We start from the raw sequence: 27,874 nt of genomic DNA, 5'->3' as shown, positions 1-27,874 counted from the left end.
GAAACACTCGAAAAGCTTCGTGGAAAGTTGCGCGGTGAGGTATGCAAACTCCCGCTCCGCAGTCACGCAGGAAGGAGAAACTTTCTTCGTCCAGGCTCGCCTCCTTTGGTTTTTTTTACGCCGCAAAAATCTCCGGAATCTCTGACCCGAGTGACGTCACTGTGCCTGAACTACACAGGTGCGTTGTTGCTGTGTTACTACGGAAGTTATTAATACATGTGGACGTTAACTAAAGATAACTTTGTGATGACAGTAAAACAATGTACGGCACAAAAGAAATAAAGCAGCGAAGGCGTTGCCCCCAAGACACAAAAACCTGCATTGTGTGTCCACTGCTGACCGAATAATAGAGTGGGTGTAAACAAATCTGAAGAGAGTAGAGGGTTTTTTTGAGAGTAAAGGGGAAAAAAAGGCAGAAAAATACGTGGAGCTTTCTTTTTGTGCCTCCTCAGTTTTCGTGACCCTTACATTTATTTTGTGGGCCTTGGGGAGTTTACTAGAATTTCTAATCTGAGTGCTTGCTGATCATACAAAGTAAATCAATAACCATTATTTAGATGCCACAGCCTACCTATCTATTGTTGCGTACTATATCCATCCCTTTATGTCCACAGTTTTGGAATGAATCCACAGCCAATCTCAGTCCACCAGAGCACCTTTGGGATGTGCTGGAACAGGAGTTTCGCATCCTGATGTGCAGTCAACAAATGGAACCAAAATCTCTGGGGAATGTTTCCAGCAACTTGTTGAATTCATGCACAACAACAAAAAAAAAAAAAAAAAAAAAAAAAGTTTAATCTGAGGGCGAAAGCAAGGCTGAGTCCAACCCAGCCTTGCTTTTCTGGTGTCTGATAAGTGTATTTCCTGCATGGATTTCATGGGGTATGTCAAAGTTGATCTTAAGTGGGCCAGACCAAATTGAATTCTATTTTCTGTCAGCACAAAGAAGTTTAACCACACATTAAATCCTTAAGATATCATTGTATTAAAAAAAACCCCCAAAAAACCCAAGTATAATTCCAACAGTACGTCTCATTTTTTCTACATGATAAAGAAATGTTACTGTAACAAAGATAGAAATCTGTCAGAATGACTCTCAGGGCTTAAACTGTAAGAAATAAATATGTAATAAATATATTTATGTAATAAATAAAATTTCCTACTGAAAAATGATGGTAGCTTATTGGCCAGGCTGTCCTACAATACTAAAATAAGGTTTTTGTTTATTTTATTTTTTTAAACTGTTGAGCCAAAAAGTTCTCATATTCTCTTAATTTAATGTTCATCTATTACTTCATTACCTTAGGATAGCATGAATGGCATGGAGGAAAAGCTGTAAAACCTATGAAAATACACTGAGAAGCACAAAATCCATGTTCCCCTTCACATTTTTCAGTGGGCCAGATCGTCTTAAGCAGGCCGATTTTGACCCCAGAGCTTTCTGTTTGACAAAAATAACATAACTTTTAAAAAGCCTTTTTTGAAACTTTCCTTTGAAGCTCACATATTTAGTACACAGTTAACCTTCAAGGACACCGCAGATTCAACAAACTGCAAACTATTCATCCCGATAATTGCTGTCATCAGAAGAATCTGAGGTACGAGAGTGAGAGTACAGAAACAACAGTGCATTTAAGAAATCACAACTGCTTTATTTATTTTCTCTCAATAAGCTCTTTTTCTTTAACAAGGGAGAGTAATGACCAAATACCTGAAAGGATAAAGGTCAGAGAGGATAAATAGAATGCTGGATCAGCTGTAGAAAGCACTGGTCCTCTGTGAAAAAACTGAAATATGCATCTTAAAAGTAAAAAAAAACCCAAAAAAACCTCAAAATGGGCAACATTGCGGTGCAGGTACAATGATGAGAAGCGCCAAGATCCTTCCCAGAAAGGGGTAAGAGGCCAAAAAAAAACAAAAACAAAACAAAAAAAAAACCCCACACTCCAAGCCCGATAAACCTAACAGGTGAAAGCAGTCCGTTCTGAGAACACGGTGACCTTTTTTTTTTCTTTTTTTTTTTTTTAACATCGAATCCTTTATAGTGCCACAATATCTAAAATGAAATGTAAGTTTAAGCCTCCCTTTGCTCACAAGGCTCAACTGTACAGTTAAGTATGCGTATACACATATAGCAGTGAAACACTGTCGTAAAGATAAACATTTGTAGTGTCATGGAGCATTATAGTAAGTAGTAACAGTTATGGCAGGGGCGTCGTGAGTTTCAAAGTGAGCGCCCGTTACAAAAACAGAAGACGAACAAAAATAAATGATTCCATCAGCTTCACATTTTCAAACAGAACACACTTTTTTTGTTTTTTGTTTTTTTAAAGTCCTTCGTAGTCTGCTGGAACTGCTGTGCTTGCACAAAAAAAAACAAAAAAAAAAAAACACTGGGTGGATTTGAGTTTAACAAGCAAACGCTCCTCGTTCGTGATAATAAGCTTCTAACGGAGGAAAAAAATTAATTGGACCCTGATTGTGATTATAGTTAGGCTGCATTTATTGCTAGTGCCACCTCAGAAACCAGATTTTGAATTATCAAATAGTGATGAGATTTTTTTTTTTTTCAATAACTCCCCTCACTAATTTTGAAATGGGATCTGAACAATATGAAAGTCTTTCAGGAGCCCTAAAGAAAAAGAAAAAAAAAAAAAAAAAACACTAATGGATGTTAAAGAAGGAAAAAAGAAAAATCGCTTACATCACATGTTCATTAACACAGTTTGATTTCATTACGGCCCAAGCAAAGCGATAAGAAAGCAAACATTTCAATCGGCTGTCTGAGGGTCCTTTTACAGCAACTGAATGCCCACCTCTCAGCCCTCCAAAACTTCACAATGAGCCCACAAATGTTTTCAGCGTGGTCAATCAAAATCCACACACACACCCCCGCACACAGAGCACACGTCAGCATAATAAATGCCGAGTCAAGGTACAGTCTTTGTGAAATGTTGCTAGCTTCTAGGTAGATGTCCTGCAAGTTTACACACATTCAACACATCACATGCACACGCCGTCGATGCCAGTGAAGTTCCCATGGAAGCAACATAATTTTGGTAAAACGTCCATCTCTTTTTTTTTCTCCTTTCAATTTACATACAGAGTGATCAACAGAATCTAAAAGCAAAGAACAGTTTAAAGGAAAAAAAAAAAAAAGAGTTTCTAAGAATCTAAGCAGTTTTTACGCAGTTCATGTGTTGGGTTAAGTAGCCCAAAAAAGACGCATTTCTGAGGTGATCCACTTGACTTCTGCTATGTTTGACATGCATGATGTCCAACAATTGTGTTTTATTTTTTTCCTGGGTTAATGAAATAAGTCTTTTAGCATTAGTATGGATGTCTGGGTTGTGACTTTATTTACCAGAAAAAATACCAAAGAAAAACAAAAAGTGCCCCACTGCATTTCAAATTTGCTTTAAAAAAAAAAAAAAAAAAAAAAAAGTTAACAGACTTTGTTTCTCAGTTGTATGAAGTTTCTGTCGGGTCTTTAAGGGATGCAGTCCATAAACAGGGAGTAATTACAGTTTGGCAAAACGGTATGGAAAATGAACCATGTGAGCTGGCCATTTTCCTCTTCCCCCACTTCAGAGAAAACGCACACACAAAAACAAAATGTCTTTTCTCCTTACCAATATCCCCTTAAAAGTGACTAATAATAAATTAAAGAGGACCTTGAAGAGATCTGTTTAAAAGACTGTGTTTATGCATATATTTATATATATTTATATATCTCTATACGTGATGTGAAATAACAGTGTCCAGTTCTGAAAGTTCAAGAGGGGGCAATTCATTATGTTGTCTGCCTGCAGGCCCCGGGCCTTGGAGCCTTGGGGGTAAGGTGGGTTTTAAAAAGGCTGACACTGGTCAATGAGCTTTGTGTTGGCAGGCTTGGTGGTGATGAGGATTTTAAGGTCCATTATTACGCCTTGCCCTCTTCTACTTTGACAGCCTGGGGTTTGATGGCTCCAGTGCGTGCTGGTTTGGCTTGGCCTGTGGAAGGTAGGGGCTCCTGGAGTTTGCTGGTCATGCCCCCGGACGGTGTTTTGCCCTCTCCCACTGCCTTGCGTACATCTCTTATTGTTTTATTCTGTACAAAAAAGACAGGACTTATTAAAGCAACAGTAGTGCCTGGTAAGTCTTACATATATGCACCAACAAGTGTTTTATGTAGCACCATAAAAGTCTCACATTACTGAAAATGAATTACACAAAAAAATGTTACATTTTTAAGTCAAATCACACAACAGTGAACATGAAAAGCATTTCAAAATAAGAGAAAAATAAAATGGATTAAATTAAATTACCTATATTTACAGTGGGTGGCTCACCTTCATGCCATCCTCTGGCCCTTTGACCGGGGGCTCAGAAGCTGAAGGAGGGGTGGGGTGGGGAGGGTCACGGCCAGGATTGGGGTAAGGGGGGGAACGGATGATGACGGGCTTATTGACCTGCATAACAGGTCTCTGAATAGGGTTGGGGAAGGGGCCTGTGGTGGGGGGCCGCATGTGCATCACCATGCTGCCCTGAGCAGGAGGGACCTGTTGGTCACAGAGGAAACAACAGGAGGAAAAGCAGGTGAAGGGTTGGGAAATAAATGAGATGCAAATAATTAGCAAGTGCTGAATTCCTTAACACATTTTTAGACTTGACTTTTAGATTCCAAATACTGATGTTCAGGTTAAGGGATGTAGCGATCCTATATTAGGATATGATATTGGCAGCAGTATCAACGGCAGCATCAAAGACTCACACTGAGCAGAAATGAGACCAGTAACAAATACCTTTTTAAAAAAAAAAAAAAAATCTTGGTCCTGCTGTTATTTATTTAAAATAATAAACCCCAAGTGAGTAAGTGCATATTCTTGTTTTTGTATTTACCTGTGACAGTTTTCTTGAATAACGTTCAAATCCAAGCCTGATGCTGGCTTAGACATAAAATACCGGGGGCTGCCAGTGCTACCCCTCAGCCTCCTAGTAAATATACATACGGTATGAATTTCAAACTCCTATGACTTTGAAATTGATACCGTATGTAAATACAAGAATGATTCCCCATCTCTTCTTTAAAGTAAAGTGTAGAGCTTACTAGTACTTAGTACTCTGTATGAGCAGAAACCAAGGTAATGGAAAGGGTTTTTTTACAGTATACTATATTCTAATTGCATAATGGTGCATTTAACTAATCATGTATAGTGCGTCCCACTTTTAAAACAGTGGTCATATTAAAAAAAAATAAATGGTAGTATTTTAAGGTGAAAAATCCATACCTGCTGAGCAAAATGTGTAGGCAGAGGGCCTACAGGTCCCCCAGGACCAGAGGGCTTCCCGCTGGGGCTAGCAGAGCCAGGTCTGATATAAAAAAAATAAATAAATAAATAAATAATAATAATAATAATAATAATAATAATAATAATAATAATAATAATAATAATAATAATAATAATAATATTACAAATGAATTTGCCAAATGTGCACTGTTTCACAGTGGAGTACATTTGGAGTGATAAAAAGATCTACATAACTAACTTCTACTACCTTCCTCAAATTATTTCCACTGACCTGTAAGAACCTCCAGATATGCCTGGGGAATGATTGGGCTTCTCAGAGAACTGAAAACCTTTCATTTCCATCTGTGAGCCCTGAGAGTGGAGAGACACACAGAGGTACACTGTCAGACAACTGTAGTGGAATTTCAGTATTGGTCAGCGGTGTAACAGGTAAAAATGGCACACCAGTGGTGAGATATCTGATGGATGGAAAGTTGAGTAACATGAAGCCAGTAAGGCTCACCTCTCTGCTGCCAGTCATGACAGCTGCCTGCGACCCTGGTGGTAGCATTCGGCGTGGGGCTCCCACTGACAAGTTCTGTCCCTGCTGCAACTGGATGGACTGCGGGAGGATGAGGTGTTGTTGAGCTGAACCATAACGCAGCTGAGAGCCAGGCAGGGGCATAGTGACCTGGTGAGAATGAAGAATTGATTTTAAGCATTTAATATATAATGCCATTTATATGACGGCTTATATTTGTTAGGCTAAAACAAACACTATGTACAATTTTAAAATCCTCTTATACGTCAAAATGAATATTTTAGTCCTGAGCAGCATCAGCCCACAAACCTGAATGAGCTGAGAGTCCATTAACTGTGAAGAGCCCATGCCAGGCCCTTGGTTCATCTGGCTATCATAGACTAGCTGCTGGCTGCCATTCATAGGCTGGTAGTGTGAGCCTGACTGGGGTTTAACCATGTCTGATGGTTGCATGCCAGGGAAAGCTGAGTATGGGCCCTTGAGAGGGGCTCCACCTGACAGTACCATGGGGCTGGGCTGTGACAAGTTGGGGTGCATGTAAACCTGGGACCTGAAAAAGGAAGGAAAAGAAAAGAAGAGCGACACAATGAGCAAAAGGAAAAAGTTTTTTTTTTTTTTTTTTTTTTTAAAAACCTCTCAAAAAGATTTTATCTGCTTTCTAAATAAATGAAGTGAAGCAATATGGAAATTCTTTAAGCAAGCAGTACCTGAAGGGGGGAATGGAGCTGAACATCTCTTGGGACTGAGAAACAGGCAGACCTCCCCGAAGCCCCAACTGAGCCTGAGCCTGAAGAGACGTGTGTAAAGAAATGGGAATCTGCTGGGCTGCAGCCGCCTGAATGAGTGAGCACATGCAGCATCATGACGATTTGCTGGTACACAAGCAAGCCTGTTTGTTTGTGTGTGTGTGTGTGTGTGTGTGTGTGTGTGTGTGTGTGTGTGTGTGTGTGTGTGTGTGTGTGTGTGTTTACCTGTTGGTAAGTCTGCTGCTGGGTCATGGTGGGTGGTACGAGGCGTGGCTGGCTTGGAAAGACGTGACCATCCAGATACAGCGGGGGAATATGACTACCTGCATCAGGGGCAAAACCCAAACAAACTTTCATTTCCTCCTCTAAGATAAATCCTTCATCAAACTCAAGAAACAAAATGTAGTTTTACCTTGCATGGACATGGAAGGTGCTACCGATGCAACGGGCATTGGTGGCATGGAAACGCCTCCAAACGAGCTGTAACTGACACCAGTGGATGAGCCGGCACTGCAGGGAGGCTGAGCACCTGAAGCGCTGCCACCAGGAGAGCCCTGCTCAGGAAGAGACTGGGAGTTCTCCCACGCCTTGCGTGCTGACTCCATCTGCAGAGACACAAACATTTAACTGAGCTGCACATTTCAAATCAGAGTTTTTCTAATGTTTCCTACTAGAAGCACCACAAATCAACAGGAGTACCATTCTTTCTAAGTTATACATCTAAAAAAACAAAAACTATCTGACATTGGATTGTGATTTAAATACCTTGAGGGTGAGATCAGCAGAGGGAAAGGAGATGGGGTTGAGGTTGATGCCAGGCTGCAGGTGGTTGGAGCGCAGAATGGGGATACTCTGATTCAAAGCCGTCTGTTTGAGGACAAAGAAGATTATAAATACTTACAAATCAACTTTCTTATTTTCAAATAGGACACTATTCCATTAATGGTTTCAGATGTATTACAGCTCGTTTCATTAATTTCTATAAAGTACAGTAAGTCACTTACGTCCTGAAGCTTGTTCACAGGATTGGACACGGGTACTGGGGTAGAACCCGGCGGCAGGCTGAAATCTGAATCTTTGGCACTGACACCAAACTCAATGGGTGGGACAGGCAGCACAGTGTCCACATGGAGGTCCACACCATTGACTGGTGTGATAGGGCCACCTTCCAGCCTATCGACACCTTCTGAGCCCTTCCGGTGCTTCAGGGAGCGTTCATTTCCGATGGGCCCTGGTTTGTGCTGCTCTTTGTTTTGTTCTGGGCCGGCATCAGAGTCCTGTCCCAAAACATGCAATGTTACAAGTCTATCTATGTTTTTCAAAGTAATACTAGAACAACACTGAAAATGTGAAAAAAAGTTAAAATGAGATTTAAAACAAAAACAAACAAAAAACCCCCACAAAACATGCAGTTTAGTAGCAGCTGCATCACACTACCTCAGAGTTGGGCTCACTCCCAGTGTAAGACACCTGTTTGGTCCATGAATCTCCCCCTGAAGACTGCACTGAAAGAGCTTAAACAGATACACAAACCTCACCATTATTAATGAAGAATGCGATCATTTGAAAACCAAAATGTTCACAAAAAACTCAAGCTTTCATATTATGCATATTCATATTACAACATCTGTTCTTTATGGACTTTACTGAAAGCCATAGATTGCCATAAATACTGGGAATAATACTACAATGCTCTTGTTCTATATGTAGGTTAGATTAAATGATTAATTTCTCATGGAGTAACGAGTGCCCAGGCTTCACCACAAGCTATGAAAGGACTCGTCAGTTAATTTCAGTTAATTTTGAGTCCCTGGAAAAGGGAGAGTAAAATTACTTTAAGTTGGTGCAAAACGTTTGTTAAAGCCCTAAAATTAAATATAGAAGTCTGCACTTATTAAAGCATGCCTTCATTGTTTAAGTTCACTGTGATGGTGAACAAAGGTAACCTTTCAAAAAATGTAATTGCCCAAAAACTCATGGGGCTGACTGTATGTGCTGTCAGTGTGTCGAGGCTAAAGGTTTATGTTTAATATAACAAAATGCATATCTCAATGAAGCATTGACCAAAAATTAAATAAATAACAATACCTGAGCTGTTGGTCTCCCAGATTTCAGTTCCCAGATTGTTAGAAGAAATTCCTTCCTCGGGTTGTTCAATGCTCATGCTTCCCTGCTTTTTGGCAAAGCGTGGTGGCATCTTGGAAGTGACTGTCCTGTTTTTCACTGGTACCTAAGATGGTTAAAAGAAAAAGCTTCAAGGTTGGCTGTGTAAAAATGGCAAGCAACTAAATGCAATGAACACTTTTGTGTAAATATAATGTGATATATCCTAGAAAATACTGCCGGCCTCCAGTGCTACCCCCCTCAGCTTCCTTGTACATGCACCTGAGTTATAAATGTGAAAATCCTAGATCACTTCCTTGAGTCATTGCTGAGATTTTAACTTGTCCCAGAGTTTTGGTAAATGGTACATATGTGAAATTCCTATGCCATCATTTTTTTACACTTGAGGGATAAAAAAAAATAAATAAAAAATTACACATTCCCTCGCTTCTTCACATGCCAATGTCTGATGTAATGAGTTAATTCTTTAAAGTGTAATTAAGGGATCAGTGCAGCCACCTTCCCAGAGATCAGAGTCCAGGCATCACAGCCAGCACTTATTGAACTAGGTATCTACTGTGTAATCCAAAAAGAGTAGCAATGCCATGTATTTGTGCCTGTTTGTTTTGTTTGGACATGTTAAAGTAAGGGTTGAATTACTTTAAAATTTTAGCACATGTTCAGCAGTCAGTCAGTCAGAGACAATTATATGGAAGAAAAGACGCAACAAAAACTGACAGCATAGCAGCCAACAGAGCATCTTAATAAAACTGTTCACAACAACGTTAAACACGAAGTTGCTATGTGATTTAAGTCAACTACTATAAGGTCATGATAGAGGGGTTAATCGCTATCCCATAATTCTCCTTGGCCCATCTGCGAGTCATCCTTTCTCAGAGAGGACAGAGTGCACACACTCAGTTTTTAAACTCATATATCTAATATACTTCCATTACTAATCTAATAGTAATGGAAAAAATAAGCTGTATATGTGTAGAATGACAACTGAATCACTTTTCAGGATTCACATCTTGTAGAGAAACAAACGAGCATGCTGCAGCAAGCTGGAAAGACAAGAGGCTTTGCCAATGCAGAAGGAGCTTGGACTCGAACAGTATTATCAAAAGGTCATTGCTGTATCACTTAACAATTAAGTAAGCTTGCCAGCTTGCTCCAACTCCAACAATGCATGAATGTGACGATTAGTTTGTAGCATTTTTTGGCAAAGTTGTTTGAAAGCGGGAGGCGTGCCAATTTACAAGCAAGGGTTTAGTTGAATTGCTGAACTGATTTGCTCATGTAAACCCCGTCAAGACTGTATTATACCATTCTAGGTAGATAATATCACATCGGTCAGCTAACCCTTGGCGACCAGTCACCTGGGGAAAAAGGTATATTTCTCAGTGGGGTGTGAAGTAGCTTAACTGGCTGCTGCCAGGTAAAATATGTGGCAAAAAAATCAGCCTGCCCAAAAACCTCCTTGTGAATTCACAAGGAGATTGCCATGGTCAGCAGTACTTTGCATAGTAGACAGTGACTTTCCTGAAAACATCTGCCAACTGCTCACTGATTGGTGACTGAGGACTAAAGAGCATTAACAACCAACCATTGCAGGACTCATAAAGGGAGCAATAGGACAGTTGACTGCAGTTCACATATTGGGCCAACAGTGTCATAACAACGACTTTCTGAATTAAACACATTTTAGGAGGGACATTTTTACTAAAAAACAAACAAACAAACAAACAAAACAAACTAATAATATTTCTTGAGTATTTAGAATTTGGTGTATGTTAAACTTACAGCTGCCCCTTGTTCTTTCCGCCTCCTGTCATCTTCCTGTGGACGTCTTTGCTTTTTTGACAAGGCATCCTGGTATCCATCTGGATTTGAAACTGGTCCCCCTGCGTCTCCTTCAACTACAAAACAAAGTATTTGTCAGAGGAAAAATCATGAGTGCTCAAGTAAAAGCTTCAGTGCTGAATTGTATCTGTACCTGTGTAAAATGCTCCATTAATACATTTTACCCTGAATTAAATTATCTAATGTAAAATGTACAGCCGCTAAAGACTTTCTCCCAACAGTTTAAACCTTAAAATATGAGACCTTTCAATTAATTTTACTATTTCAAAATAAATTAATGGTATTCTCACTGCACCTAGAAAAAAAAAAAAAAAAAATCATAGTTATTCTGTTGTCTGAAAACACGAAAGGAAAAATACTGGCGGCCTTACAAAGCTACACTTCAGCCTCCTATCAGATACATCTATGGTATAAAATTTGAAATTCCTAGGTGATTTTCAGAAGATCTGACCTCTGACCTTGAGTTCAAGGTCACTCAAGCTTTTTTTGTTTTATGAGACACACCTATGGTATCAATAGAGATTGAAAATGTGACGTCATTCCGGGGTAAAACTGCAAAGGATTCTGGGAACGAGTGGCAAGCGGTACTAGCGCACGCAGGCTTTCACATGAAAACAGTCACACAGCGATAAAAAGAAACAAAAAATGGCAAGAAGCTGTTGTATTATTAACTGCAATAGCCAGTCGCATGACAGCCACGGGAAGCCGACGGGTAAAGAGATCGGTTTTTATCGGATCACGTCGTGGAAGAGAAATTGTTCAAGCCATGTTTCCGAAGTAACAAAGAGCCGACGGATGGCCTGGATTGCAGCCATTCGAAGACCAAATATAACGTTTCAGAACACTCCAGCTCACATGTTAGTCTGCTTCAACCATTTCCACAAAGGTAAGTCTTCTGTTGTAGTTATTACGTAATTTACCATAACATAATTGTTGATGTAGGTTACAAATAAGTCTTATATTGATTTGAATTGAATTCGTTGCGCTATGCTGCTTTGTTCACTGTGGCTTTGCGGGCTAATGTTTGTTGTGTTTTGTAGGAAAACCAGCTTACAAAATGCTGGAATGCGATCCAGACTGGGCACCCTCTGTCAACCTGGGTCATACTGAGTTTAAAAGCTGCTACCACAGCGAGATTTGATCGGTTGAGAGAGAGCAATATCAAAACAGCCACGAAACGTCCCGCATATATGTGCCCAAGGGTTGTATTGAAGCAATCAAGTGATGAATAACTGTTTTCCAGTATGCTGTTTTGCAATTTTTTATTATTTTTTTTTTGCATCGTTGATTTGTTTCTTACCGAAGCAGCTAATAAAGCATAATGGAATACAATTTTGCCTCTTTCTTGTAAGATTCTATAATAGAATGAAACAATAATGCCAGTTATAAATAAAGACAATAAATTGAATGAATTACGAAACACTCATTTTATTTCTATTAGATCTGAAAATGTTGTGTAATACTACAACCTGAAACGACAAGTAGATTATCTCCTGTACAGGCCAACGCAAAGGAAAAAAATGTAACAAGAGCTGTGAAATGGAATAGTCCAAATCACCAAAGTAAACTGGACCTGGGCTTGTTGCAGGGATCTGAAGTTAATAAACATCTTGTGAGTGTATGCACTCACACTTAGGACCATATAATAATAAATATGTCCCTGATGAAAGTTGGGCAGCACGCTAATGTCCTTACTCCACTCTGTATGCTTGTATGGGTCTAACCCTTTCACTCCTTTGATTTTTTCCTCGTCCTTTTTTTTTTTTTGCCTTTTCGTCAAGTCTGTCTTTGTACGGACCTGCCGTGTTCTCCGTCGTTTTGTACATAACTGTTTTTGGGGCAAATAAAATGCAAGTAGGGATTAAAACAGCAGAATTAATGATTACCGGTGCTGGAAATACTAGCGCTTGATGCAGTGTTTTGATTTTGTTGCCACGGGTACCAACAAAGCAATGCGCGAAAGTCACGTGGTCTGTCAATCTCTATTTTAAAATCCTGTGTTTCCTTGTTCTCAAGTTATCGCTTTCAGAAACTTGTGTCATCACCGCCTACACCAGCATGGTAATGGCGCCTTTTACGGCTGAGGGGTAGAAATTTGTATATAAAATATAGTATATGTGAACACACAGAGTGAGAGAGAAAAGAACAGACTTCAACTGCAAACAGCAAGCCAGCTGGGTTTAGCTTGCACTGAAGTGAGACAAAAAAAAAAGTAGCCCACACCAGAACTTCTTTATTGCTTGCAAATCTGTTTCCACCACCCATGGTTATCCCTCAGCATTAAATTTTCCACATAGCTTTGGCCTGTGGGCATGACATCAAAGTTAATTATCATGTTAGCCACGTTAGCTGGGTTGCGTGCTAACAGGATTGTCCTACTGCTGTAGGGACACTGCCATAAAAAGTTATTTACTGGCTTTTCAGCTTGTCGGGACAAGAGCACAGAGTACTATTTGTAGGCCTCACACCTCTAACACATTATCTGAGTGTTTAGTTCTCAATCTATATTAACAGACATGAACTTCACCTTGCAGAACACAGGAGTTGCTGTTCTGCAGCTGTGCAACTTAATTTTTAAACAAGTTTGTCTGATTCCACACATGTTAAGAAAAACAAAATCACATAACACAAACAAGATTCAAGGGGATTAGAGGAATGAATGAAAGCAAATACACATTTTTACAGTATTTTTAACACTAAAAATACACCATTGCCAACACTTAATTTCCATCGGAGTGCATTTCCTATTGGTTCCATAAAGATGTGAAAGAAAGTTGGACTCACTTGGGTAGCTGCTGAGCTCATATGGGGACAGCGGTTCAGCGATGTCTGTTTTGACAGGTCCTGGCTTCAGCTCCTTGTCTAATTTCTTCCCAGTGGGCTCAATGGGCTCCCTCTCTTCTGGCAGCTGCTCTATGCTGTATACAGAGCCTGACTCATCTGGACTCCTGCTGTAAACAGGGCATAGAAAAAGTGCTTAAATTGTGTGTGTGTGTGTTTTCAAAATAAACCAAATTGAGTAACTGAAAATGGTGTCCTTGTAATCAAAATTATAGTCATCATCATACAAATAACAAAGGACAATGTTGTTGGTTTCTAAGCAGCTATAACAGCCGACTGGTCAGTAAGTTATTCACCTCACCTTTTACAAGAAGTGCCTCCGTTCTGCCAGCTGTCACTCCTGTTCGATGAGGAGGTGGGGGGATTATCAGGTGCACGCACCATCTTGCTTGCGTCCAGCAGTGATGGTTCTCCTTTCCTGTTCTGCCGTTCCACCAATGGTCTCTGACTAGAGAAGCTTCTCTTGGAAAGCTCCCTCTTCTCACTGGAGCCTGGCTCCTGGCCAGAGTCTGAGGGCATATCGCCATGGCCCTGTGTAGCAATGCCTCCACTTCCACTCCGTTTCTCTCTCCAGTCACCAAAGTCGCTGTTGTCTGAACCCGTCTCCCATTCCTCTGTCTGGCCATGCTGGCTAGAGCGTCCAGAGTAGTGGCCACTGGGCCAGTTATCATCGCCAGTGCTTTTAGAGCGACCTGGCCAGGGATTTGCAAAGTCTCCGTTTATGTACTCATCACTTGTCCACTGATTTGAGCCAGGTTCGCGCTCTTGTCGTAGACGACGGAAGCGCGGAGGCTTGTCTTGACGTGGAGGACGCCTTCTCCTTAAAATCTGTCTGTCAGGGTTCTCACTGTCAAAGTAGTATTCTCCTTCACGCTCCTCTGTTCCATTTTCCATGAAGGAGCCAGTAAATTTAGGAGTGTACTTGAGAGCGTCACGCTCAACTGGGGGTCTGCGGGAGTAAGCAGTCTCTGCTCCAGGACCATAACCATTTTCTTGCATCGAGCCACTACTGCTGCCGCTAAATTGAGGCCCACGGCCCCTCCATGTAGAAATATCTCTAGATCCTCCAAAGCTTCGACTGTAACTACCAGTGGTGTTCAGTCGTGGAGGCAGCACCCGATTTCCAAAGCCTCTGGTGACCTTGGTCTTTTCTCTGGAATCTGGGGCAGTCTGATCATCTGTGTACACCTTGTTGGATCTCCAAGAGTCTCTATCAGCTTTACGGACATCCCCAGACTCTGTATAGCCTTCTCCATTTTCAGATCCTTTCTGGCGACGCCTCTTGGGAAGTTCCTCATACTCTGAGGCTTCACTCAATGTTTCACTGACATTTCGCCTACGGGGTTTGCCCCTCTGAAACTCCTCCACCTTGATTAGATCCCTGGGTGGTGCTCGACCTCTGCCTGCTCGCTGAGTGCTGCTGCCACTGCTGTTGTTATTGTTGTTATAAACACCTCTGAGATTATCTCCACCGCGGCCACCACGGGTTCCACCTCTGGAGTTAAATTCCCGGAAGCCTCGACTGCGGCCTCTACCCGTGCCCCTCACTGTACCAAAGGCCTGTTCTTCATCAATGAAGATCCAGTTATTGCGCCGTGGTGCCTGGGGTTCTCGGTTCTCCTGACTATCTCTAAGTGACTGACTCTTAGCACTGCTCCAAGTGTTCTCCTTGGGAGAGTCATCGCTGTGGATGCTCAGAGGTCTGTCAATTTTACACGGAGCTGGAGACTGGCGCTGCCTCTCTTCAGGTTGTTTTTCAACCACAGGTGATGCAGAACGCCTATTGTTGGCAGGCTGGTTGTCTTTCTTCAAGTCATAAACGTTAGTAAGGACTTCTTTCTCCAGGCGGTAGGGGACAGGCTTCTCCTCAGGCTCAGGTTTAGGCTTTTCATTCTCCTTGTCTTCCACTTTGAGGGCCTTAAGAACTGGTTTCTTGATGGGCCCGGTTCTGCGTGTCAAGGTGCGTCCACTAGCCTCAGATGGCTGGTTGACACTACTTGAACTGGAACTGGCTTCAGACCACTGGTTTTGGGCACTGTTAACCCCTCCGTCTTGTTTCTGGCTACCATCTCTTTTCCAGTTGTCTGTGGAGCCATCTAAGGCCTCGTCGTGGGATTCAAGGCCATCTTTCAGATGCTTGTCTCTCGACTCTTGCTTTGGGTATTCACCATCTGAATAATTCTGAGAGAGGTTCTGAGCCGTGGTGAGCAAGCCTTGGTCATGTTGTTCTCTGTCTGAACCTCGGCTCTGATAACTGTGATGGGGAAGATCATCTTGAGTGTGGGACAAACAATCACTGGCCCTCTCTTCATAGGAGTCCTGTTGGGAAGAGGCCATATCACCTCTGTGGATACGAGGAGACATAAAAAAAAGATTAGGAATGACAAAAACAGACAGAGGCCCATTAACAGAGCCTCTTGCCCTTAACAACATAGATCCCATTTAAAAAAATGCACTTTACAGTGTTGATAAGAAAATCCTCTCTATATACTTAAAAATAATGTCAGCATATCCTTTAATTCAGTAATCACGCAATTCAGAAGACTTAAAGGAATTATTAAAGTGCTCAGTTTTACAGATTAAAACACAAGAGGGCCTTATGCCTTAATTTAAGGACTGCAGAATTCTAACGCAATAAACTTACCTGTCATCAGGATGTCCGCTTTCCGAGCTTTCACGCTGTCTCTGGTAAGGTGGAGTAAAGCTACGCAAGGGATAGCCATCTTGATTCCACACTGGGTAAGGCTCAGTGGAAGGCGCTCGTCTCTCCTGAGGCAAGTTTGGATGGCATCCCTCATCAGAACCGGGACTGTTCAAGTGATCTTGGTGCATCATAGGTTTTACCATTCCTGCTGAAAATCAATCAATCACATATGTTAAACATGATTTCAGGTGTGTCTGTCCTTCCATTATCGACTGTATAGTCTGTCTATACCGAAACAAATGTGTCTGGCCAAACCACCTGTTATTTGTTTAAATTTAATACATTTAAGTATATACAGATATAGTAATTACCAGGGTAGTAGTCAACAGGAGACCGTCCCTGGGTCATGCGGGGATCCATGAAAGGTGGCATCATCATCCAGCGCGGATCAAAACCGAGGACATGTGGAGGGTAGTAGCCCCGCTGAGTGTGGCTTGACCCTGATGGATTAGGGTGACTTGACTGCTGCCAATGCTGCATCTTGAACATTTGTTCCTTTAAAATCCACACAATAGACATTCAATAAATGGGCAAAATGGACACCGTCTGTTCTGTGTAAAATGAGACAAACTAATTGAAGACATTTCCAGGCTAAGCTAACAAAGTCAGCAGGATATTGTTCACCATTTAGCATTCATAATAAAAAAATTAAAGTACATTTATTCTCATATATTTTAGAATGAACCAAGATGCTGAAGGTTCTCTTCTCAAGAAATTAAGACCTAACGTTCTAACTATCCTAGTTTCACTTCTCTAGCACAACCCCATCATGGTCAATATCAAAGTGGCTGTTCTTTATGAAGGTGACCAGTTCCAACACACAAGATGTACTTGCCTGGGCTGACCAGGTGTATTAGCGGCCTAATGCAGCATAATAAGGTCAGCAAGCAAGCCGTCTCTAAGAGATCCCGAATGCGGTAACACTAGAAGTTCCAGATGGCTAATCTGTGCCTCTGTAAAGCTGCAGGGAGTTTATGGTTTTCACCCGAATATACACCAAAGGCTACTGTCGCACATTTGTTACATTATTTATAGATGTTTTAGTGCAGCTCCTCATTTCCTAAATCTCTACAACCAAGGTGGACAGTGCAATGTTAACATGACCATGGGCCATATTATTAAGAACAGTGCAATGAAACCAGAGTTCTCCTTAATTTGGAGTTGAAGCTATTGGCATCAGCTGGTGCTCACCTGCTGCTGGTGGTGTTGTGGTTGCTTTTGAAAGCGGGGTGGCACTGGTTTGGATGGCTGACGCCCACTGTAGTCTCCTGATGGTGAGGAGGGCTCTGGGCCATCTTCTTCACTGCCACGGTAGGTAGAGAAGCCAGACTCTTCACGGTAACTATGGCCAGGGGAATTGTCCGAGGGACACTCACTTCCATCTGCACATCGTGATAAAACACACTTGAATAGTTACATTTGTGCATTTTTAACACTATTTTATATAAAATAAAAAGGACTGAGCACTCTTTTTTACCTTTTGTGCTGTAGTGCCAGTTATCATGGTGGCCTCGACTCTGTTCCCGACTTGGGGACAGTGGAACTTCTTTTCCCTCTACCTCCTTCTGGCTGTCATCTGTCCTTGATGTCTGCCTTTCAGTCTTCCCAAACTTTTCATCCAGTTTTTTGAGCTTTTCAGCGCATGCTGCTAGACGTTCCTCACGAGCACGCCTCTCTTCCTCCTCCCGCCGCCTTCGGGCTCTCTCAACAGCCTCAGACAGCTCAGGCGACACATACTTGGCCCTAGCTGGTACCTGAGACTGCCGCTGGTGATCATCCTGGTCAGCAGGTGGGTCTCCTTGGTTTCTCTGTTGGACCTAAAGGAGTTAAAAGGGAGGAACTTGAGTGATGAAGATTATCCCTTACTAGTCCAGGCCAATAAATTAAATAATAATATAATATAATAAATTAATATTAAACTTTTTTTTTCTTTTTTCTTTTGTTAAAGTAAGGAGGTCCGTTAGATTTTATTTCACTCTAAATTTATTTTGGGGGGAAAAAAAAAGGACTAGCAACTCGCTGTTACCCATATGTCACAGGACACTTGTCCTGTTTCTTAAATTGCATATCCTATAGTAGCTCTTGCTAAAATAACCAGTCACCCTGGGAACAAATAAAAGCTTTGTTTTTATTGTAAGACATATTTTAATATTGTGGTACCTTTAGTTTATTTTAGATGGGTGGTTTGACAGATTTTCTACAATGAATTGCAACTAACAAACACCAAAAGGACTTGGCAAGTGAAAAGTGCTTAGACATATCACTATGGTTACCGCAAGGTCATATCTCCTAATTCACAATGACAGACTCACTTCAGGGTATGTAAAGGCAGACAGCTATTCATATGCTCTATAGTGGTGTCTCTATAACGTTCCACAGTCACAAAGGAATTAAAGAAAACGGTGTGTTTTAACAGTGATCATCATAATAATTTGATCTTAGGTAAGTAATCTCAAAAGAGGAGGGCTGAAATGGAAAAACACTGCCCTGTGCATAGCTACCTGGGTGTCTGTGGAGAGATATTTGCCGTTGGTCTTCCTGGGAGGCTCGTGGTGGTGATGCTGGTAAGAGTAACTCTCTTCTGGACCCTCTTGTGGGTAAGATGCCTCCCCCGAGCTAAGGGAGGAATGGCAGTCCCGCTGGTTCTCTCTCTCCCTCTCCCATTCAGCCCTATAAAGAAAAATAAAGCCAGACACATTTTTAAATAAAGACAAAATTGGAGTGTTTAGAGTAATAAGCAGCCTTTAGGGACGTGCTCTCACCAGATCTTGTTTTTGTCACTGGAAGAGTGTTCTTCTTCATCATCACTAAATTTGAGCTTCTCACTATAATCAACCTCCTCATGAAGTCCTGTGGGCAGGGGGAAAACAAAACAGTCAGTCACAGTGGTGAATCAGGGTGAGGTCTAAACTATACTGTCCTGGCTGTATTTATAGAGTGAAGTAACGCTAGCTGTGAGGTTGAGCAGACAAACAGTTTCTTCTTCTTTCTTCTTCTATTTGTATTGTGAAGAACAGTCACCCTGTTCTTTTGAATCACAGTTTAAAGCAACTCTTTTTTCCCCCATTTATCTGTCAGACTGTGGTGAATAAGTCACTTGATTTGCTCTAAACAGGTAGGCCGACATCCCATTTATTTAACAACAGTCAACCAGAAAACTGTTATTAAAAATCCACAGCTGGAACTGGATCTCATCAGCAATTGCCAAATTCTACCGGGCTGGTATTTGGTTTTCATAGTACATACAAAGCCCATCTGACTGTGTCCTCTGTGGCTTTGCTTTGAGAAATATACACATGACCGTTCGCAGTGTTGTGTGAGGAAGATTAGCATTACCCTAAAGTACACATGCTGCACCATTGAGGATATGACAAGATAAAGAGAAAGCACCACTCCAAGCCTTTAACTGGAATCTCTTGATCACATTACACATTTAATAAAGTAACATTAACATTTTTTTTCTTACTTATAAGCCACAGACATATCATGCATCCCCAGGGTTTTTCCTCCATATAAGAAATTTTAATGGCCACTAATGAGATTGTGACCCTCTCCCAAAGGAAAAAGATCCCTGTGACTGCAATTTAAAGCTTGCAGTCACAGTGAAATCTACCGTGAAATTTATTTTTTTGTTAAAATGGTCAAAAATGATGGGAAATACTCATCACCTTCTGTAAGACAAATTAACAGACTGATCATGTATAAGTCTATGGCCAACCACGAAAGGCCCCAACAATGAATACTAGAAAGTGATAAATACAGCATTCCACACATAAAAATATAATGGTGAAAGATATTCACAAGCTATAGAAGAAACTCACAGTGAGAAAGTGTCAAGGACCATTAAACATGTCTAAGATATACTGACCAGCCCATCCATCTTCACAGTCATTGTCAAGCTCATCCAGATCCTTCAAATCCTCTGGATTAATAATGGCTGGGCGAAGTGGTCTGTCAGTAGGTCTACGGATAGGCTGCGAAGAAAGTCGAGGTGCAGCGCGGACAAAGCGATTTTCTCTCCTTACGTCACCACTGCAATGAGATTGTGGCAAATTAACAACTGCTAGGTATCCCAGATCTCTATGTCAAACTGCTGAAAAATGGATAACTACTTGGATATTTAAAATGAACTTACTTTACAAGCTCAGGTTTGGCATAGCTCTGCCTAAAAGTAGGTTTGCTGTCAAAACGGGCGGGGGCTGCTACGGTGGTGGGAACATGGTCTGTACCCGTAGCTTCACGTGTCTCTTTAGAGCACATCTGAAAACAGCAGCACCACACAGGACGATCATATCAGGCATGCAAAAGCCAAACACTCTGTTTTAGATTGTATCTAAAAGCAGGCCATGTTGTTTTCTTCCACAATGACCTGTAATGTTATGAGTCATACAGTACTTACAAAGGCAGGCAACATGTCATGGTAGACAGCAGTTGAAGTGTGATGAAGCTGGTACTGCAATGCAGTAGGGACGGCTGTTCTGCGGACAGGCTGGGCAGGTCGCAGGGAAGGCTCCTTGGGGTCAGGGCCTGGTGACGGAGCCGTCACCGTACTAGATGAGGTGGTGACTGTGGCGGAGGAGGGGTGAGACGAGGCTGGAGGGGTGCCAGTCTCAGCCAGGGCAGTGGCCTTACCCTCAGGATCTGCTGGCAGGCTAAGGGTCAGGGATGAGGGCTGAAGGTTCCTGCCACCACCTTCCCTCCAGCTTGTCACATCTAGAAGTAAAAAAAGAAAAGGGGGGGGGGGAAATTAGAGGACCGGACCAACCTAAACTGATAAAATGTCAAAATCCCCGTGGAATTAGGAACTGCACTGAATGTCAAATAGCAATAGGTAACAACTTTAATTGAAAACAAGCAATGACTATAATTTAAAAACACATCCACTGACCATGTTGTTTCATCTCAACTCAATGTGGTAATTTCAAGAACTAATTACAAGTGAAAGAGTTGGTTAATACTTTTTTTTTTTTTTTTTTTTTTTTTTAAATCAGAAATATTTTATCGAGTTCCCAGCCTGCATGGACAGATCATGGCCAAATGTGAGGGTGGGTGGTGTGAGCCAGTAGTAGTTAGTAAGAAAGTTGTCAAATTTCTGCTCTGAAAGACAGCTTGCTTGCAAACTATGAAAGTAAATTACATCAAGTAGCATGTAATGCAGGTTATAGGAACTCTGAAAAAACTGCCCTCTTTCCTTCATTTCTTAAATAAAGTAATGTCTCCCAGTTTAATACTTTGCCTTCCAGGAGGCAAATCTTATCTGTGAGACTACCAATTACTAAAGAAGGTGAAGCACAGAACAGAACTTACTCTGGGGGCGGAGGCTTGGTCCGGGCCCATACGACGGATCGAAGCCGCTTCTTTCCTTGCCAGCCCTGTCCTGTTCTCCAGCTGCCTTCAGTGTGGGAAATTCCTCGTGAGAGAAGGGCTGAAGTCGGTTTGAGGCCCTTGAACCTGATGTAGATATTGAAAGACACGGCATTAAGAGAGATGCTTGTCTGAGCTGAGCAAACAGAAAGCCATTTTCTCAACTGGGGTTTGAAATCTGAACAGCATACTGAACACCAACTGCGTGACATTTCATTTTAAACAGACTTTATTCTGAATTAATGAATGACTCACCATCTTGCTCTACTGCCTTTCCATTTAGCTGGGCCCATTGCTTTGGTCCACTTGTGTTTGTGTTCTGTGAAAATTAAGAAACCAAAGTCACCATCCCCACAGACCTAATGGAAGTTTCTCTACCTTCGAGGCACAAATGAGAAATTATCCTAAATATTAACAACCTCTCTTGTTCAACTTGGGAATGTGAGCTTTCCTCCATAAAGAAGGTATAATTCTTTGCTTTTCTGCCATTATTAGTCTTCATTAGAATATCTACTAGACACTCATTTGTATATGAGTAGCTCTCAATTAGCAAATAACCCAAAACATTTAAACACAATCAATGTGTTAACGAAAATCTGCAAGAAATATATGACTGAAGCAGATTTATAAGCATATGTATACTCATACACACCTCCTGGTTGGCTACCGGTGAGGACTTCTGAAGATTGGAGACAGATTTCTGCAAAGCCAGCGGCGGCTGCAACTCCGGCAGCTGTGGTGTTGATGCAACAGAACTACGAAAAATAAAAAGACAACTGTGAGAAATTAACCCTCAAAAGCCTCTAAACTGCTTCTCTTTCTTCCTGGTGAACAGCTGACTTCTATCAAGATCAAAGCTTTAACTTATTTTATCCTGACACTGAACCCTGAAAAATATGGGAGTTTAATGTCAATGTTGATACTTCAGGAAGGACATTTCCATTTCAGCCACTGTAATCAACTAAAAAGGGTGTCTGACTCCCAGTGCAATGATACTACGTGAAAATATAAAAATATTATAGCATAATTAATTTACTTGACTGACATATTTTTTTTTATTTTTTTTTTTTAAATCAGAGAGAGCGGGTCTATAAAACACGCCTTACTTCTTTTGATCGGGTTGTTCCTGCTTGTTCGCCCATCCTGTACCGTCTTTGGGCACTATAATCACGTTGGGATCGTTTCCTTTGTTTTCAGACTTCAAGCTCGGCAGATGAGCTGGTGGGGGCATACGCCGGGCTGTGGCCACTTTACCAAGACTCTGCAAGCCATGTCGCGGAACTACTGGGAGACAAAACATGTAGATAAAGAAGTAGGACCAACATTAGTAAAGGGGCTTAAACTAGGTAACAGATGAAGGAAAAAGTACAAGAGAAACAAAATGAGCCTTACCTGTGTTTTTCTGAGTTTCTATTGATTTTCCCTTGTACTTATCAAATAGGCTGAGTGAGGAATACTTGCTTTTCCCATCCTTGGACTTGGTTATTTGCCCCAAACGATCGGACATTGCGATGTAATGTCATCTAGTATGGAAATTTTTCTTTGCGCCTCTTCCCAGTGCCTTCTGATTCTAAAAAGAGGAAATGAAATATCCACCTTAGTACAGAAGTCACCCAAGGAAAAACCAAACCTCAAGAATAAACAATGTTAATTCACCATCTTTGTAAATATTCAGTGTTAATCTGTCAATACAGACCAAACCAAAAACTATAAAACACAGCATACTGTAACTGAGATATTCTACATGTAATACTGGTTTACAAAATACCCATGTAAATAAAAAAGATAAATGTTAACAGGAATAATACACATGAGTAAACAATATACAAGTTAATATAATATAAATATTATATATTAATATCAGTTAATACACTCCAAGTAAGTCAATAGGGCATGTAAGCAAAGTGTGAAACCAAAACAGCCATTAAGCTGACAGCATATGATCGAAACACTTTAGTGATATCACATCCTCTCTGGATGGGTCCACGGCTCCCTACAGAAATGTTTCATCAACACTTCCACTGAATTACACTGACCATTCACACTGAGGGAAGAAGAAACCCAAACCATTGCAGCAAAAATGCCTCCGACATCATAATGAAACAAGGTCACCAGAGTCCCTCAGTGTGGGTGCCAGGGGTCAGGATTTTATTTTAATGCATCTCTTTACCACATATATAGCAGTTTCATAACCTAAAACCTACCAAGAACCAAAAGACCAACACATTTTGGTGTGAATTGTGTTTTCAATATCAATAAATAATGAGGCCATGAAAGTATTCCATAATACCCATATGGTGAACGGTGTTAACCAACATGAAACGGCTACAAATGGCAATTCATTTATTTAAGTGTTAGAAGTAATTTTATACTTTCCAGCTAGACTCAACACAGATTAGTACGTTTATGTATTTGCCTTTATGGCAATACTTCTCCAAAGGTATAATTAACCACATAAAAATACATTTTGTGTAGCTTAAATTTTTATCTAAATAAAATGATTTTGAAACCACTACTGCTATTCTTTCTTTGACGCAAATATCCCCTGTACATTACCATCTATCGTGGACATTCACTTCGACATGAGTTTTGTTTTTCCCCTCTGTCTGACCTCTGAACATTGTCAGCAATGTCTCTGAGGCAGGGACAACAACAGTTATTTACTGAAATAGTTGTACAAATAAATTTAACTGCACCTCAGAAGGGATGCAGTAGATAGGTTCTAAAATCCATGGAAACAAGTTGTTCACTGCAAATTTCAATCCAATATATTGTACTGTCAAATTTAAAGATGCTCCCTTCAGACACCACATGTGTTACAAAGACCAAGTCTTTGGGTGACAGGAAATACTTGCACAACTGTCCTATTGGGATCATTTTCTTAAGATATTATCTCAAGTCAACATTATTCAAGTGGTTTATCACATAAACTTGAACCACAATACAGCCATCTATTCTGAAAGACCAGGAGAAGACAAATCCCTGGGTAGTAGCTGCATATGTGGATCCATCTGCTGTGATGACCCCTTGTGAATAAGGGAACTGCTGAAAGAAGCTTCTATATGAATCATGAAACAAGGTAATACAAGAAATCCATGTGTGTAGTTTTTACCGTGATATACTAAATTTCTTCTGAAGCAATCCAAATCTGCTTTGTAACTCAACGTGTTGTTTCACATGATTTTAAACATTCTTTTCCTGGTGAATTTCTGCACATTTTTTAAATTGCCATTTCTCTCGTCTATAGCAGGAAAATGTATTGAGGATATGGTTTAAAAGACATGTAACCCCCCACCCCCCCAAAAACACAAAAATTAACACTATCAAGGCATACAGACCTTATGTTTTAGTACGCATGCATAGAACATCTTTATGCAGTCTTCAAATAACCTCTGCAGGTAAACATCAGCCAACAAAAGATTAAGGCCGGACTAACCATGTGATACAAAACACTACAAACTTTAAAAACATCAATTACTCTCACAATATTTGAGCTTAAAAAAAAAAAAAAAGAAAAGAAAAAGAAAAAGAAAGAAAGAAATGCAGACTAAATGAATATCTGATATTATGTCCAGGTCAATATCTAGTGCTAAAACCAAACAATGCCACCAACTTTCAAGAAATTATCAATAACAATGTCATCCTATGTTAAGGCCAGTTTTCTCCTACAATTTCAAGAAACACTGAGTGGGGAAAAAAAAAAAAATCCAACCTGACACCAATTACTAAGCACATCCCTATGTTGTTTTTTTTTTCTTTTATGCACTTAGGCCTACCATTGCCACTTTAAGGTCCTGACATGAATGATGGCTGCAGGTTTAAATGTAAGCACGAAGAATGGTTATCTGTCTTTAATGTGTTAGCCTGATGTTAAACCGGCAAACTGTACAGAGTGTATCAGGTCTTTCACTCAGTGACAGCTGGGATGGGCTCAACCACTATCCCCACAACCCTGAAATGGACCAGCAGCTAGGAAAATGGATGGACTTTGATGATTAATAGGAAATAGTTTACACTGAAAACAGTAAGCCAGTGTGATTATTACAGCCAGGAACCTTGCTTTTGGTATGCAACATCTTGGCTTTTAAAATTTTTTCAATATATAAAAATACATGTGGCACTGTGTCCCAATATCTCAGTAGCAGTTGTCTTGAAACCTAATTATAATTGCCGGTATTGCTAAATATCTCTTTGGGTAACAGAAAAAATGTTTTATGCAACACAACCTGAGAAAAATAATCTGACATGTTACATTCAAATCAAACTCAAGCATGTCCATATTGACAGGAAGCAAATGTCACAATGTTGCAATGCCAAGAATTCCTTCTCTTTCCTGGCTAGTTCAAACTCCATTTCCATCTATTCTTTATTCAGTGTTGAACTATTCTGAACAAATGATGGAGGTTTGCAGAAACTATTTGAATTTACAGGATACTTTAGTGAGAAACATCAAGTTAAGCTGACAGAAGCCATAGCATCAACAAAACTAGATATGGCTACTCAACCACACACGTAAACAAATAGTATTATGGTGATTTACTTTTTCAGTGTGATTAAGCAATACACAACCTTGTAACACAGTTACAAATGTCTCCTTTGTCTTCATTTAAACAGTTTCATGTAATTTTTTTCCAGTGTTAAAATTATTGTTGTTGTGCTTGTTGAAGCGTCTTTTTTCATGATGGCTACATGAGCAGATTTTTCAGTGTCTTGAATAACACAGTATCAAAACAAAATACATCTTGATAGATTTGTAATAGGACACGAGCACTAGTATATACTAGGAGTATTTTCATGTGTGAATGAAATTAAGGTTTCAACCATTAGTGGATTATCGTATTTGCAAATCTAAATAATAGTAAATATCATTTGAAGCTAACACCCGTCAATCCATAGCACAGTGGAGGCCGCTCGGTTAAAAGCTCCGCATAGGCGTTTGACACAGACTTGTAGCCATAAATATGTTTATCAAGCTAAATTTAGTTATGCAATACACTCGGTTATGGTCGCTCGCACCAAAAAAAAAACATAAAATCTACCAACCTCTCCAAACTCAACCAATTTTAAAAATACATTGAGATGTGTAAGCTAACGCCTTGACGGCTAACGCTAGCTCCGCCTTGACTTTTGTGAATTTCAAAAGGCTACATCCACCAGAAACCCCAAAGAAAACACCACAAGCAATAAAAGTGGGCATTATGTAATCGTAAAACAAAAATTTGGAGTTAAAATCTTAGTTTCACCCGAGTTACAGTTCTCACTTTTTTTATGCTAGCATACATGCTAAGCTCTCCAGCACAAAACTGACATCAGCGAATGCTGCACAAAAACAAGAAAGTCAAAGCCTAATGCCATCGTTTAGACTACAAATCGATCGTATCTGGTCTGTTTAACACACTTATCAATTTACTGTATGTTAAATTGCAAGAAAGTCACACAAACGTTAACAAAGATCTAAGATGTAGCGGCTACTACTCGGCGACAAAATATGCTAAGTGCTGGCTAAACCAATATGGTTATGTATATAGCAAATGGTCGTAGTGAGGGTCCTGTAGAGTCATCTAACTTCACAGTTAAACGACGAAGACACACACAAAAAATGTGAACTGCTGCTTTTCTGTTTTCTTTTTTCCATAACAACTGCTCTAACTTAGCCTCAGCTAACAGCCTTGACACTGCCAGCTTGTTGGAAAATTAGCGAAACAGCAATCCCGTAGAACTTCCAGTGGAGGATGACAAATTACAACCGGTGTTTTTTCAGTGCTTCTACAGTGGTGCTTTTATTACTGGGGATATACAGGCTTTTCTGTGGAAATTCTCTATAAAATACTCTGACCTGTGCTTATTTTTTTCCCAATCCCGCTTGGCTTTTTGAACGGCCTGAATACAGCGATGGGAATGTAGGACAAGACGATTAAAAATGGCTGCTGCCAGGAACAAAGCAACAATAAAACTGGGCAGCGGAGAAGACGAGCGAACCGGGAGCTCCCACGGAGCTATCTGCACGTATAACTCACCGATTCAACAACTTGGAGTGTCTTCTGATCAGTGACGGTGAGAAATTTCCACAAAATGTTGTCTACTCAAAGGATGGCTTGCGATTGTACAGCCAAATCTTCTTTAGGTTTAACCGATTGCAATGTTGTTGCTGGGGTCCTACCCGGCCTGAGAATGAACAGGGCAGAGTGGAGGCTGGATCGGCTCGGCTCACTACGTCCTACGTCACAGAGCGACGTAACCAGCACGACATCGCCCCCTGTCGTTTGATTTCAGAAATCACACAAACCCTTCCCTTGATATTTCTAGGCCCTTAACCCGCAAAAGCCCTTTTTGATTGACCCCTACACACGATAGAACAAAGCACAGCAGTTTTTTTCAAGTATGAAATTGATTTTTGCATAGATATTTTACAGTGAAAGCGGTTAAACTGACTGATATTTAA

At 40.7% G+C, this 27,874-nt stretch overlaps 1 protein-coding gene and 1 long non-coding RNA gene across 6 annotated transcripts; one reads left to right on the top strand and one right to left on the bottom strand.

The window, feature by feature from the left end:
* The first annotated feature begins 41 nt into the window (after positions 1–41).
* Positions 42–2,643, top strand: LOC120441235. The gene is made up of 2 exons (XR_005613904.1): positions 42–178; positions 615–2,643. It is a non-coding gene; the product is annotated as an uncharacterized LOC120441235 (long non-coding RNA).
* On the bottom strand, positions 1,632–27,617 carry prrc2b (proline-rich coiled-coil 2B). 5 transcript variants are annotated; one of them, XM_031754447.2, is made up of 31 exons: positions 27,450–27,617; positions 22,825–23,002; positions 22,539–22,716; positions 22,085–22,187; positions 21,688–21,751; positions 21,376–21,519; positions 20,468–20,781; positions 20,204–20,328; positions 19,937–20,100; positions 18,831–18,918; positions 18,570–18,738; positions 17,546–17,885; positions 17,260–17,450; positions 16,380–16,563; positions 16,009–16,216; positions 13,666–15,708; positions 13,308–13,474; positions 10,464–10,579; positions 8,646–8,787; positions 7,995–8,071; positions 7,562–7,834; positions 7,323–7,424; positions 6,970–7,162; positions 6,783–6,880; positions 6,519–6,646; positions 6,121–6,361; positions 5,794–5,961; positions 5,563–5,642; positions 5,271–5,352; positions 4,332–4,541; positions 1,632–4,090 (listed from the first exon to the last, which is right to left on the bottom strand). In XM_031754447.2, the coding sequence occupies exons 2-31, from the start codon at positions 22,937–22,939 to the stop codon at positions 3,923–3,925; spliced, it is 6,675 nt and encodes a 2,224-aa protein (XP_031610307.1). In that variant the 5' UTR covers positions 22,940–23,002; positions 27,450–27,617; the 3' UTR covers positions 1,632–3,922. The 5 variants fall into 5 exon arrangements, with proteins under 5 accessions (XP_031610307.1, XP_031610310.1, XP_031610309.1 ...); XM_031754450.2 differs by having other exon boundaries at positions 13,308–13,471; XM_031754449.2 differs by having other exon boundaries at positions 16,009–16,213.
* Positions 27,618–27,874: the final 257 nt, after the last annotated feature.

Source organism: Oreochromis aureus, linkage group 7, assembly GCF_013358895.1.
Source record: "Oreochromis aureus strain Israel breed Guangdong linkage group 7, ZZ_aureus, whole genome shotgun sequence".
NCBI classification, from domain to species: domain Eukaryota; kingdom Metazoa; phylum Chordata; class Actinopteri; order Cichliformes; family Cichlidae; genus Oreochromis; species Oreochromis aureus.
The sequence above is the reverse complement of the archived record's forward strand: the minus strand, read 5'-3'. Positions and strand labels throughout refer to the sequence as shown.

Coding starts and splice junctions, on each gene's coding strand:
- prrc2b (XM_031754447.2), bottom strand. CDS start 22,939: ATGTCCGATCGTTTGGGGCAAATAACCAAGTCCAAGGATGGGAAAAGC. Junction 20,782..21,375: donor ACCAAGCCTCCGCCCCCAGA/GTAAGTTCTGTT, acceptor TTTTACTTCTAG/ATGTGACAAGCTGGAGGGAA. Junction 13,475..13,665: donor GGAGGCACTTCTTGTAAAAG/GTGAGGTGAATA, acceptor CCCTGTTTACAG/CAGGAGTCCAGATGAGTCAG.